At 37.3% G+C, this 14,694-nt stretch overlaps 1 protein-coding gene across 2 annotated transcripts in view; it reads left to right on the forward strand.

Moving 5' to 3' along the window:
* The window catches only part of PCSK5 (proprotein convertase subtilisin/kexin type 5), a 461,615-nt gene that overhangs the window by 230,403 nt on the left and 216,518 nt on the right, over positions 1 to 14,694 (forward strand). For both annotated transcript variants that reach the window (XM_034967553.4, XM_024930148.4), the window contains exon 10: positions 10,436 to 10,539. In XM_034967553.4, the coding sequence (XP_034823444.2) occupies positions 10,436 to 10,539 (104 nt within the window). The remainder of the gene's footprint in view (positions 1 to 10,435; positions 10,540 to 14,694) is intronic.

The raw sequence follows: 14,694 nt of genomic DNA on the forward strand, positions 1-14,694 counted from the left end.
GTTTTAAATTTTGAGTTATTCATAAATCGAAATAAAACTTTAAATTGTTTATTTTATTCTGATCTTCAGAGTCTGTATTTGTTGATGGTCAGTTTTCTCAGTCCTGCAAATATGTCTTCTGTATTCACTCATGAAGGACGACAAGTCTAGTGTAAAATTCTTGAGTTTATTTCTTTTAAATCACTTTAACTGTTCTTCTATTATCTTCTAAAATTAGCTTTGCAGAGAAAGTCTTTAACTAGAAGTCCTGTTTTGCTTAGTTTTAGGATTTTTTTTCATTTGTATTGTAATGAAAACGTATATATTTTAGGACAAGTCTAGGGGATGCAACTCTTTTCATTAATATGTCCTGGAAAACATTAAGTATTTTTAGCCCACCTTGAACATTTTTAATCAGATGTGACTTTGATTAGTGGCGAAGATCACCACAGAGCTTCAGAGCCTGGGCCCTGAAGTATATGAGAAACCTGCCTTCAAATTCTTGTTCTGCTTCTTACTAGTTACACGGCTTTGAGAAAGGAAGTTAACCTTTCTAAGCCTTAGTTTCCACACCTGTAAAAGGGGAATAATAATGCTGTTTATTTCATGGGGTTGTGTGTTCATTAAGTGACGTTATATACATAAAGCACCCAGTAAAGCATCTGGTAAATAGGAAAGACTCAGTAATTGTTAGTCCTCAGAACAAGGTAAAGCTAATATTCTGAAGCCAGGTTTGTTTCCTGTCCTCCAAATCCATCGGCTTGTCTTCCTTGTCATCTCTTTCCTTAAAAATATGCAAGAAGTGGCCGGGCGCAGTGGCTTACACCTGTAATCCCAGCACTTTGGGAAACCGAGGCAGGCAGATCACGAGGTCAGGAGATCACGATCATCCCGGCCAACATGGTGAAACCCCATCTCTACTAAAATACAAAAAATTATCCGGGCATGGTGGTGTGGGCCCGTAGAACCCAGCTACTCAGGAGGCTGAGGCAGGGGAATCACTTGAACCCGGGAGGCGGAGGTTGCAGTGAGCCAATATTCATACCACTGCACTCCAGCCTGGCGACAGAGCAAGACTCCATCTCAAAAAAAAAAAAGCAAGAAGTCCTCACATTTGTATTCCACATCAACTCAGCTTTCTATGATATCGATTCCACCTATCCATGTCAATTTACTCTTTCCTGTGCATCCTTTGCTTTTGCTAATACCACGTCATACTCCTCATAATCTTCCTTACTCTCACTCAGTTTGCTTTATTGCTTGGTTGATTCCTTTTCCCTGCACTGTGTTTTCCATAAGCTCCATATTATTGTTATTCTTCTAGTCTGGACTCTTCTCTTTTTTCTCACCACTTCTTTTTCCTTTCCCTATACTCTCCTCTTACATTTCTTTTTCCTTTCTTTGTTCCCATTCTTTCCTTTGTTTAAAAAAATTATTCATTCTCAATTTTAAAAAAAAAAACTGGCTACAGAAAGGCTGTGGCTATGTCCTTGCTCTGCTTAGCCTCCAAGCACAGACCTACTCAAATCTGCCATTGAAGGATGGGATGAGGGATAAACCTCTCTGTCTGATTCTGAGATTCTAGAAGAGATCCCTCTGAAGTGAGAGGATCATTTCCTCCCCCTTCTGACAAAACTAGAGGCTGAACGTCCAGTCCCTACAAACACCATTAACCTGACTCTTTCCATCACGCACCCCTCCAGTCCAAGACAGTGCAGGTGGCGAGGGTTCAGAGCTGAGGCTCTAGAATCAGGCTGCCTGGGCCAGTCTCAACTGTGGCTAATTGTATGACTTTGAGGAAGATCATTAAACTTTCCCTGCTTTGCTGTTCTTATTTTGGAAATGAAAGTAATAACAGTATTTGTCTCACAGGACTGTCATGAAGAATAGATGAAATAATGAATATAGAATACTTTTGATAGTGTGTATGCCTGGCACACAGTAAGCCTTCAATACATGCCATCTACTACTCTGTACTTTTGGAGATACATCTTTTAGGAAATTTCTTCAGTAGTAAGAAAGAGGGTTGTACAAGAAAAAAATCCACAAGTTAGCAGTCAAGATGTTGACTCAAGGCTACCAAGCTCAAGCTACCAAGTCCAAAGAAGCTCAAGGCTTCCAAGGCCAAGGTCTATGTGGGGTTTTTTGTTGTTCTTTTCCGAATGGTTGCTGCAGCTCCAATCATCATATCCACATTCCAAATAAAAGGAGAAAGGACAAAATGATGCAGGACTAGCAATCTTTATAGCAGGAAAGCAAAGTTTTCTCAGAAATGCCCAGTAGACTTTATTAGTCAGAACTCTGTCTCCTGTGTACCCCTCATTATCAGGGATTCTGGAAAGATAGCATTTTGGCATCCCAAGATATATAATAGAGGGAGACAATGAAAAAGAAAGTTAAAAATTATTTTCCTCATAGTCACATTAGCTCATAAGTTTTTTTGAAATACATCAAAATTTTTGTAATAGATTTCTGTTAGTCTTTGTTGATTTTTTCCTGTGTGTGTGTATGTGTGTGTGTGGGGGGGGGGGTGTAATTTTTAAAGTATTTTTTGTTCCTATCGATGATGTCTAACAATTAGAAAGACTGCCAGGAATTGATACACTAAACCAGGAGTTTCTAAAATAGGCATAATAATTCAGCCATAAAAAAATGAAATCAGCTGGGCGAGGTGGCTCACGCCTACAATCCCAGCACTTTGGGAGGCTGAGGCATGTGGATCACCTGAGGTCAGGAGTTCGAGACCAGCCTGATCAACGTGGAGAAATCCCATCTCTACTAAAAATACAAAATTAGCCAGGTGTGATGGCACATGCCTATAATCCCAGCCACTCGGGAGGCTGAGGCAGGAGAATTGCTTGAAACCAGAAGGTGGAGGTGGCAGTGAGCTGAGATCATGCCATTGTACTCCAACCTGGGCAACAAGAGCGAAACTCCATCTCAAAAAAAAAACCAAACAAACAAAAAAAAAACCGTTTTTTACAGCAATATGGATGGACTAGAGACTGTTATCTTAAGTGAAACACGTCAGACACAGAGACAAAATACTGCATGTTCTCACTTAAAAGTGAGAGCTAAGTAATGTATGCACATGGATGTCGAGTGTGGGATGATGGACAATGGAGAATGAGAAGTGGGAGGTGGTGAGAGGGGATTAGATGATGAGAGATTACCTAAGGGGTACAGCATACTTTATTTGGGTGATCGATTCCCTGAAAGCCTTGATTTCATGACTATGCAATATATGCACATAACAAAATTACACTTGTACCCCATAAGTTTATACAAGTTTTTCTTTAAAAATAGGCATAATAACATTTACTTCAAATTCTAGAACCCAAAATGCTTATTTTCATTAAAGTTGACAGTGAAAACTGATCATTGAAAAGCTTCATTTTAAAATATACTTCAATAAACATCTAGAGAAGCATCATTTTAGTTCTTTTACTTAACAAGAAAAAATGGGAGAAAAAGGCTATAAAGTAATTTAGAATCATAATAATAATGGCGATGCAATCAATGATTTCTGTTGCCTCTTCAGGGGTTTAACTACCGGCTTTTGAGGTGAGAACTCTGCAAATCTCTGAACTATGTAGAAAAGTATCAAAAGCACTTCAGTCTGGCAATTTGGCTAGGCAAATAAGTATACTTGTAGTCCTCATTCTAACATTCGATTCTCTAAAGCACTCTGATATCAAACCAAAGAACATCTCACTATCCTCCACAATTACATCAATGGCTAACTATCAAGAGAGAAGATCTCCCACACATAGAGTAGATTTATTAACAGTCCTAGTGGGTCCAAAAAGTTCACTCCCCAGCCAATTAAATTGCCATCTACACTATGGGGTTGTGAAAACCAGATCTTTTTGACAAATCTTAGTAGCATTGTTGTTTCACTAAGCAGAAATATACCAAGGTGTTAAAAATGCTGTTTTGTTCATCTGTTAGTGAAACTAAAAAACATATTACTAAAGTTTAGGAACATTGCAGAAAACTTAGCCTAATTAAATACAGATTCATCAAATGCTGGTGTAAACTCAGCAAAAGTAGTCCTTCTGAGTTATAATGGTACAGTAGGTTCCTAATCTCAATAAATCATCATGACACTTGTCTTTGGTAGCCTATCATATGCCAAGCTCTTTATTTCCATTACCTCAAATTCTTGCAGCCATCTTGTGGTGTCAGCATTATTTTCTCCACATTGCGGCTGAGGAAACAGAGACCTCAAGAGGTTCAGTAAATTGTCCAGTGTTACAGAACTATCAGGTAGGAGATCATGATTCACCCTAGGTCTTCCTGACTCTGAAGCGTAATTTACACCATTCTTGTGTGATTAAGAGGCTGTAGAATGCAAAACAAAATTTATTATTATTTTGAATGAGAAATAGAAATGAGGGGGGTAACCATGTCTTCCTGCAGGACTTAGTCTGTGAGCCTAGAACTGCATAAGTTATACATGCTAAGTCCTGGGACAGCCCACAGAATGAGCAGAAAAGGGAAAGTGAGCAATGGTTTCTCACAGGTTGAGGGGGATACATTTAGGAACACTCACACTGTCACATTTTGCCTACTCTGAACAGTTTTCAAGCTTGGGGTAAAAATGAAGGCCAGAACTAGATTCTGGGTTATGGGTTTGAATAAAAAGAGGCCTTAAGGATTATATTCAGGGCACAATTGTTGGAGGGAGTTAAGTGTACAGGGAGACCTGGTGGAAAGCTTCATAATTGCGATTTGATTTCAATGCATGTGATCTCAAATGACTGACCCTTCCTCCTCAAGTTCTATTTTGTAAGAGCTTATGTAGCAAAGTATTTCAAGGAAGTGATTATTGAGCTTGCAAACAAAATATTATATTTTCATAGGGGCTGCAAAAAACATAATTTTTGTCTTTTACATGCAGTAAGTATTTGCAGTGATAAGCCAGGATTTCTAAGGAAAAGACACCTCAGCTTCAATGACAAAATTTTTCTTTATAAATTAGGGGCTATCTTTTCTTAAGTGTGTTTAGAATCCAGATTTACCTTTGGTTTAGAGTAAATCCAGGGGATTAGAATATTTTCACAATAAAACTTTGTGTGGTCCTGCTTTTCTTTCATTTTTTCCACTTTGGTTCAGGTGTGGAGGAATCATAAGTGGGTATTTGGGTAATACCAATACAACTCACATTTCTAAATCTTGAGGTATTATTAACTGTATTTTCCAATACTACAAACCAATTTTAGGCCTGAAACTTTTGAATTATTGTAGAACACAAAACAAAACAAAGCAAAACAAATGCACCCCCAGTGGTGGATACTCCTGCTCGCAGTGGGACTGACAATCTGATGATCCTTTCAGGCTCTTCATTACCTAACAAAAGAAGATTGTTTTTCTTTGTTGGACGGTCGGTATTTTATTCTTGAATTACTACTTTCATACACTAGCTGCAATCACAGTAATGTTTTTACCTATCTCAGCAGGCTTTAAATACTTTCTGCCTCATCTTTGTGTCTCCAGCTCACCATGAATCTGTTCCCATAACTGCCGATTTCTTTTAGCATTGGTACAGTGACATTAATTTTCTGACTGCTTGTTTCTATTTCTATTTTACATAATCTTTAAAAAAGTGGTTTTATTTTGGATTGAAGGAGACTAGTTTCATCTTGAATTGGTTTTGAACGTTTAGGAAGTTGGATATTTGCGATGCTGATTGATCATGCTATTTTTCCCATTGATCTGGGCCTCATCATTTCATTAGACAGAATCACTCTTTTATTTTAGGAAACAGTTTCATTATCTAGACTAGCTGTTGCTCCTCTTATTGATAAATTCTCTTTCTGTAATAAGATGTGTATCTGTTGTCTTTTTTATCAGCTGCCCCTAAATTACAATGAGGATGTATTTGGGTGGTGGGTTGAGCGGGAGGTTGGTTATTTTTTTCTCCTTAATAAGTGCAGGTGAGTCAGTCACCCAAGATTTCAAATTGGTCCTTGTTTTTAAAGACCACCAGATACAGATGTGTTTCTAGCACTCACACATGAATTTCCCAGAATTATCTGGGAAAACCCTTTGGTGAAGGATTTTTTTTTCTTTTTTAATTGAAGTGCTAGTGGTTGTACTTAGCCCAACAAGAAGCACTACACAAAATGTCTCTCTCAGGAGATGTCCTGCTTCTTCTAAACTTTGTGTTGGGCCTGTGAAATACTCTGAACTGCTCAGAGTAAAAATGTAATGCAAATACTGGGTAGTGATAGTATCATTAATTATGCTGTTTTTGCAGCTGAAAACTAGAAAACTAGAAGTGTTTAAGGTGAGCTTCAGCTGAGGTTCACTGAACGGAGAAGAGTCACGTAGCCTGGCTGTGAACCACATCCAAGTGTGGCCATGGCAGGGGAGATGACAAGTTCATAACAATAATGGTATGCAATAATACACTGATGTTATGACATAGAGTATACATGTAAACTGTTATAAAAATCATATGATTTTCCTGGTGTGTTATTTTTCTGTTTACCTTTGAAAGAATGGGTAAAAGGCCTTTGGAACCTGCATAACAAATTAAGACTCAGGAATCTTTTGAATGCTATGGTAAACAAAAATCAACAGAGTCAAGAAAGAGAGTATGTGTACAAAGTGTGTGTAACCATGAGGACGTGACGTGCCGTACTTGGCTTTTTGATCCATTTGTCAAAGAACTTCCTGACAAATAGATGTGTGTCTCTGCTTCACCTTTGTGGATCCGTTTGGAAATAGTGTTATATGGTGATTGATAGCATAAGTTATACAGCCAAGTCCAGCTGGCTTGAATTCTAGTTCTACTTACTACCTGTGTATTTGAGTTACTGTGTGTAACTCAAAGCCTCAGTTTTGTCGTCTGTGAAACAGGAATAAGAATGTTACCCACGTCATATGATTTTCAATATCATGCAACAATCATGCACATAAAACATACACTGCCTGGCCCTGGCCAAGTGCTCACTAGATGTTGGTTATTACTATGAGTTCAGCAAAGGATGCAAAACTATAAATGATTACATATACAGAACTCCCGAGAAAGTCATGTTCATTTCCTTGGTTTGAAAGGTCATAGATGGCTACCCATATCTTGTAGGTGTTTATAAATGTTACTCTCTTCATATATATTTTTCTTTAAGGGCATTTGTTAATTCCAGGAAGAAATTTGAGGGGTGTGTAGCATAACTACATGTGATTTATTATAGGGCGGTGGTCACGAGACTCAGGATTGGGAGATGTTGTTCTTTTCTCCAGGTGGGTTAGACTTTTGATCTCTCAATAGTTGCTTGCTTCAAAGCTCTTGTTGCACAAGTTTGTCTATTCTTGGAGATCAGAGAGGTCTCAGTTTTCAGAGGCCACTGGAGTGTGGGTCCAAGATACTTGGCAGAGAGAAATAGGTATTAGGGAGTCCTAAATTATGGTTGTGGACTGTGGAGTTCCCTGCAGAGAGCACTCAGCCTTCTCTCTCTGCATTTGTTTTATAAATGGTTTATGAGATCTCTCATAGTTTGACTTAGTCTTCACGTCTGCATCATCCCTGTGAGTATAAATACAAATGAAAAGTAAGATGTGAATCAGACGTATCCATAAACAAGAGTCATCTCTGGATTCTAGCAATAAATAAACCATAATGTCCAGCAAAATTAACCTATGGCTATTTCCTGAGCTAATTATCTTCCCACAGACAGAAACACTACTGATTCCAGGTCCACTGGTTTTTCAATTTATCTTCTTTACTTTATTTTGGTGAAATTCAGGAAATTTTCAAATTAGATCATTTCTGAAGTTGTGCATTACCAAATGTCAGAGTAAAACCATCCAAACACCTTCTTTTTCCATGTGTAGTTCCAATTTCCTGAAGCTAATTTCTTCCTTCTAATTACAAGCACTCCAAGAACTAGGTTTTGCTACTCAGCATGAAAACAAGTAACTCTTATTTCTTCAGTCTGAGTTTGAATGCAGGAGGCTTCCTGAATCTGCCAGAATACAGGTGCTTAAGGTATAAGATCAATGTGAATGTTCCCTGTTCTATTAAGAAAATTAAATTTTTAGTGCTAAGGTTCACTAGGGAAAATGTGGATCTCCCAATGATCAGAATTTCTTGCTTAATATATCTGAAGAAATCTTGCCCTGGTGACAGGTAACATGAGACATTGACTTCTTTTCTTTTTTTCTCCTCCCTAAAGGAGAGTTAAATTTAAGGAGTTAAAACGTGAAAGTTCTGTGTGTCAAATGTTATTTTTAAATTACTAGGTTGATTTAGATATTTTCATCAAATCTAAGTGTATTCTTTGGTATCTCACTGTTTACTCATGACAAAATAAAAACATTCATGTTCATTTGGGAGGATTCTGCTTTACCATAAATAAGTGGCTAGAATGTCTTTCTGGACCAAGCTTTCTTGTCATTTTTGTCCTTCACCCTAATAACTAGGACATACCATCTTAGGCAGAGCTAGAACATCTTATGTTGAGACTGGCATTCAGGATTATCCCTTGACTTACTTTCTAATTTCCGTGACAGTAGTGCATTGAGTCTACTGAATGATCATGTGAATGAATTTAGTGTTAGTCAGCAAAGGCTCAAATCATGCTATTTGTTTTAGAAGCAAAACATCCTGCTCCTGGATTCCACCAAACAGCCTGCCTCCCTTTCTTGAAAGTTTCTTGCTTTATCAGGTTCTATAATTGATTCCTAACAAGTGCTGTATCCTAAGAAAACAAGAGTAATTCTGTTTTCATCGTTCTCATATTTTTAAAGTTTATGTAGTTGGGGTTTAATTTCCACAATTCAAGTTCTTTTGTTAATATAACTTTACCAAGTAGTCTAGATCCAGTCTTACCTGCTCTGGAAACTTTAAAAAATGGCAGGACTCAGTCTCCTTTTATTTTTAATTTGAGACCATAACAGAAAAAGTATCAGAACTCAATAGTACTTTTCTTTCCCCATTTCTTTCATATTGAAGCCACCAAATAAGAGCTGTGGCTGCAATTTTAGCAAAATGCTTTGCTATCTACCACTTCTTAATAGCTTATTATGCACCAGGCACAAGGTTAAGTAACTTGGCATTATTTTAACGGATTCAATCAGTACAATGACATAAAGCAGATATTAGCATCCATGTTCTAAGTAGGAATACTAAGACTTTGAGAGGTTAATTTCACATAGAAAATGAAGGAGCCAGAGTCTGATCACTAGACCCCTTCTTACTAGAAGGCCGCCCTGACCACCCTAAAAAACATAGATGTGGTGAGTATGATAGGGAAAAAAATGTAGTATAAAGTGAAGAAACATACAGGCCCTATCATGAAAAATTAGGTACAATTAAGATACCAAGTTCTCCCTCTGCCTGAAAGACCCCAGTGTCCATACACCTACAAAAGAGAGTGCAGAAAGACTACCCCAAGCCCCATCACACCTCAAGGCAGGTAGTGAGTAATTTTCTCCTCTTCCCTAAATCTTCTCTCCCATCCTTTGCAAATATTGCTGCTGAAGTGAAGGTAGCTGGTGAGAAACAAATAAAATGGCTGCACATGCTGCATGAAAATTGTCATATTTCTTAGTTAAGTAAAAGATCAGCACACCTCAGAATTCAAGACTGAATGAAATAAGTATCCTGATTAGAATTGCATGCATGCGCTGAGTCAAATGCCTTCGAGTGTATACATAGTCTATGAAAGGGAATAAAAGTCTGTGTGTATGTGCTTGGATTTGTTTCTGTGTGATTATGATTAGCATTGCAGTTCTCCAATGAAAGTATCTCCTGCTCAGTAGTCTCTTTTGTGTTCTTCAGTGCTAGTAGCCATAAGAACTAGGTGTCTAATAACACACTATAATAACTACCCATTGCAAATTAAGAATACTCTTACAGCTGTCTGTGCCTTGGAGCCCAGCTTTGGGTTCTGTACCATGTTCTCTTCCTTAAAAATGCTGAAAATTGGGGTGCTGTTTCGTTGAGATTTTTCCATATCCCACATATATATGCATAGAAGGTTAAACATTGCTAAGTTCTTCTGGTAAATTGCAACTCAATTACCCAACTATTCAATGATTAAAGAAGAAACGTTTCAGAGGCCTTCTGTTTTGATTTTAGCTTACCGTAATCTGATGATGATGATCCAAGCTTTTATACAAAGGATGACAGCACCATAGTAGGCAACCATTTTGTTGAGGAAACCGGAAACGCTCACCCTTTTAAAAAACTAAGTTACCCTGACTACAGTCTTATTATTTCTTCAGTTTAAGGTTACATTTTCTGCCTCCCACAGACTAATGTCACTTCTCCATGTTGAGAACAAGAGCGGCATTTGGCATTTGGTTATCCCAAACCCAAATCTCTGACCCTTTGTTTTTAGTACTTTGCCATTTTGATTTTGCTTTTTTAATTTGCTTGTGACTCTCTGCTTCCCCCATCTTTTTTTTTTTTTGGTACAATGATTCTTACCTTGTCTTTCCCCAGTCCGTTTCTGACCTGGAGAGACGTACAGCATGTTATTGTCAGGACTTCCCGTGCGGGACATTTGAACGCTAATGACTGGAAAACCAATGCTGCTGGTTTTAAGGGTGAGAACTTCTTTCATATTCTGTCACAGGCAAAATATTTTTATTTTTCCCCCATTTTAAATGGAGAGCAGGAAACAGAACCCCTCAAACGAAATTTTAAACTTTGTGCTGACAAACAAAGAGCTTGATCTTTTAGTAAATAAAAGGCAGGTTGATTTTTTTAAGTTAAAACTACACAGATAAGGGAGATTTCTTTGGCTTCCGACATCATAGGTCAATTTTTTTAAAAGATCGACCAACCCACATGCATAGTCGGCCTATGGGACCCCTGATTAGTTTACTATTTGCTGTCACTGAATATCTAAGTAATATTTATAATAATGTATTTTAAAATTCCTCACCTTCTATAGGACTACTTCCACTTCGATAATAACTGATATATATTGTTCACTTTAGTGTAGCACTGTTAGTTGCTAAGGCCATGCATTCTACAAATTTTGTTTTTGTTTGTTATAAATCTTCCACAAAGAAAAGCAGGTAATAATTCTAAGAAATGTTACTTTATATAAACTAAAAATTCTAATGAAGCTTTATAATGTCCAGTCCTTATGCAATTGTGCACAATATGTAACAAGTACTGAATATTTTCCCATGGCTAATACAGATCATAGTTCCCAAAGTGGCTATTCTATTTGTTGTCATAGGTAATATATGTTATAATAAAAATAAAATTAGCTATATAAAACATATATCCTAAAGTTTAGTATATCTACTCAAGTTGTAAGTGACCTAAGTTATAATAAGGTTTTAATTCATTAATCTAACTTATAACGAACATTAATTTGTTTATATCTACAGACTTAAAACATATTCCCAAATAATCTTAGTATCATCATATATCTGTATAGATGAAATACAGTGTTCCATAGCACAGGGCACATCTCCTTAAAAATTGAGGTTCTGATGGTCAGACCGTTGGTAACATGGTCCTGGGCAAGTCATTTAATTTTTAAGGGCCCTAATAATTTAAGCATTTTGGATGCTAAGTAATATTATCTACGTATCATATCTTACATACGATCTTTATATATCCTTATATGAGCAATATATGCAAATATTTCTGCCAGAATGTATATTTTTAAAATTACTTGTAAATAATTTATTATAGACTCATGCTGAAACAAAACCTATAAATATCCTAGATAACCAGTGCCACATTAATAATTATTTGATTAATATCTTCACAGAAAGCTTCACTCTATTTTTAGGAAAAGAATATTTCTCTGCTTTGAAGTATTATCAAACACCTTTCCATGCATGTAAACTATATAATGCAGCAGTGTTCAATGAACTTTTAATCTAGAGTTGTAAATACCCGTTGGCATTGCATTCTCTGAAGCCCAAATCAGGAGATTTGATCCCAAAATTGTAATTGTATGGGAGACATCAAAATTATTTGAAATTTCGGTTGTTCCGGAAAATCCAGGATGTAATTTGCCATATGTATGTTTCATTTTGATTAGCTTCCACATGCTCCCAACTCGTACAATATAAATCCATGAGGCTGCAGGGGAGAGAAGGAGCTGACACATAACCTTAGCTAGTTGAAAGCTGGAATGAACTTCTTAGTAGAAGGATCACAGACTAAGGACATTAACCTCCATGAAGCTGAAGAAACTTTAACCCAAATAAATGTCTTAGTTTTACTTATTCCTTTTTGGCAATTTAAAAAGAGCAAATGGTTCTAACAAAAATGCAGCTCTTTTGAAAACCTCTGTTGGTTTAGGAGAGGGGGAAACAGAGGGTTTAGACTAAATCACCAGACCCAAACCTGAATCTAAAGAGGTTTGTGCACTGCTTTAAGGAGGAAATGGTATTTTACTATTGCACGTGGCAATATTTAGTATAAAATTTCACTCTTCTCTTAGATGGCTGCCAAGAGTAACAATTAAAGTTTGCTTTTTCACAGATGAATTATTCTGAATGGGCTGGGCTCCCAGTGGGATTGTTTTGTAATTTTGTTGATGGCGAGTCCTGTATTTCATCTAAACAGGATCATAATAAGATGACTTAAGAAAAAAAAAAGTTATTCTCTACTCTAAACATTACCATCCCCTCCCTAGAGTCCCACAAATAAATGTGATTAAGGCAGAGGCTAGCAGGAGAAGCAACATGCTTTGGGGAAGTGGAGAATGCAGGGTACTAGGACTGCAGAAAGATGCTATGACTTTTTATGAAATAACATCTGAAAGAACAATAAAGAGCTAATGGTTAGAAAAGGTTCCTACAACAAGAGCTCAACAAGGGCTTGTATTTAAATTAGGTCAGCCGGCTTTTGCAGGTCTTGCTTAGCAGGAATCCATAGTCACGTATTTCTCCTTAGACTGGGAAAACGGAAATTGCCTGCCTACAGAAGTGTGTGGTCCTGGGTGCCCTTCTTTGTCCCACCCAACTCAGCCCTAACACTGAGTAAAATATATGTATGAAATGAATCTGAAAACTCCTGTTCTTCCTTGGGCTTACTTTTGTTTTCCCAGTGTTGAGTAATTTATTAATAACTTGTTGGAAAAGTAGTTTAAAAAAAAATAGGAGAACAATTTCACAAATTGCTCAATAGGTACCTGCCAGTAATAGGGACATCAGCGTCACCCATCAGAATTTCTTTCTCATCATGTAAAGCAGAAGCCACTTAGAGTAGCAAACAACTCAGTTTTGGAGTTCAGACATCACTAGACTTGATAGTCTTTGTTATCACTGATAACTTCAGTAAAGCCAACACCCCAATGAATAGTCTCTACCAAAACCCTACCAAATCCATTTTATCCAACCTCCTTACATTTCTTCAGACATACCCCCATGTCCTACATCCTAGGCAGACAGCAGGGCTGGATGATGTGTGAGCTAGACTTGTGTGCAGCCCTCCTGAAGGCAGACTTGATCCATTCTTACCCACACGTGTTATGGACTGGAACAGGGAAGGGTTTCTCGTCCTAAAGCAGCTACTGGCTTGGACAGATTCTCATTCAGGCTAGGAAGTTGGCCTTGAACAACTAAAGAATGTGGCTTTCTGATGACTCATCTCTGTTTCTCTGAGAGTGGGATTACCCTGGAGGTGCTCACTGATGAGCTAGGGACAGAGAACTTTCTTCTCCTTTTTCTGTGCCCTCCTTATAAAAGCACTCTGTAAATGACCCTGTAATGAGATGACCTCACAGAGAGGGAAGACACATGTAAACATTCTTATGTTAATGGCACCTTAATTTTCAACAATTTTAATCAAACTAAGATTATTCTATCCTGCTGTTTCTTAAATAATAATAACAATCTCATAGTATAATTAAAATATCTTTTCTGGTAGATTAGTTTTTCAGAATAAACATAATCTGATGAATACATACCTATGGAAACTGACTAAACATTGTTTGGCCTTGTTCATCTTGTGAATAATCCTAGCTAAGTTTCAGACAACAGCTTTTGACTTTAAACCTCCTCCAGAGATAGTTTTTTTAATTAAATGGTATAAATATCATGTACCTATCAGAGAATCTACTTTAGATTGCCCATGAGAATAGGGAATTATTTGCCTTAGACCAGATGAACAGATGTGATATTCTGCTACCAGAGAACTGAAATCCAAATTCCAGTATTTTGCTTCTGACCAATATTTGCAATGCCAGAAGGTGACTTTGGCATTAAGCTGTTTGGGGTTTTGTTAGTATTATTTCTTTCCTCCCTTGATCCCTTCCCTTTCTGCTTATGAAAAGTCTTTTCTGTTTTGTTTTGTTTTCTATTCTTTTTAATTCTCCCTTGTGTTCCCTAAAGCATACGAATTAGCCATAAAAGTGAAGGCTTTTGCCATTCCAGCTGGTTTTTCTTCCTGGAATTTAATGGATGTTATCTCTTCATTTATTTATTTACCAATATTTCCTGAGCACTTTCAGCATGCCAACCCAACACATGTTGAAGTGAGCGCAGAAAGTGGGAGGGGAAGAAACGTCAGGGACACCATGGCGTTGACTAATCTGACCTGCCCTGGTGTAACTTACATACAGAAACAGAAATTTACACTCCATCTCTTTTTTTCTTTAGTCAAGCCCCAACAATCTGCCAGGTCATGTTAGATAAGTGTTAATGATCCTTCTCTCATCATCTAAAATTCAGGTTAATGTCAGCAGCAGAAGGCATCTGCTATAGAGAATATCTTCTGTGGTGTCT

Source organism: Pan paniscus, chromosome 11 (assembly GCF_029289425.2).
Source record: "Pan paniscus chromosome 11, NHGRI_mPanPan1-v2.0_pri, whole genome shotgun sequence".
In the NCBI taxonomy this organism is placed as follows: Eukaryota; Metazoa; Chordata; class Mammalia; order Primates; family Hominidae; genus Pan; species Pan paniscus.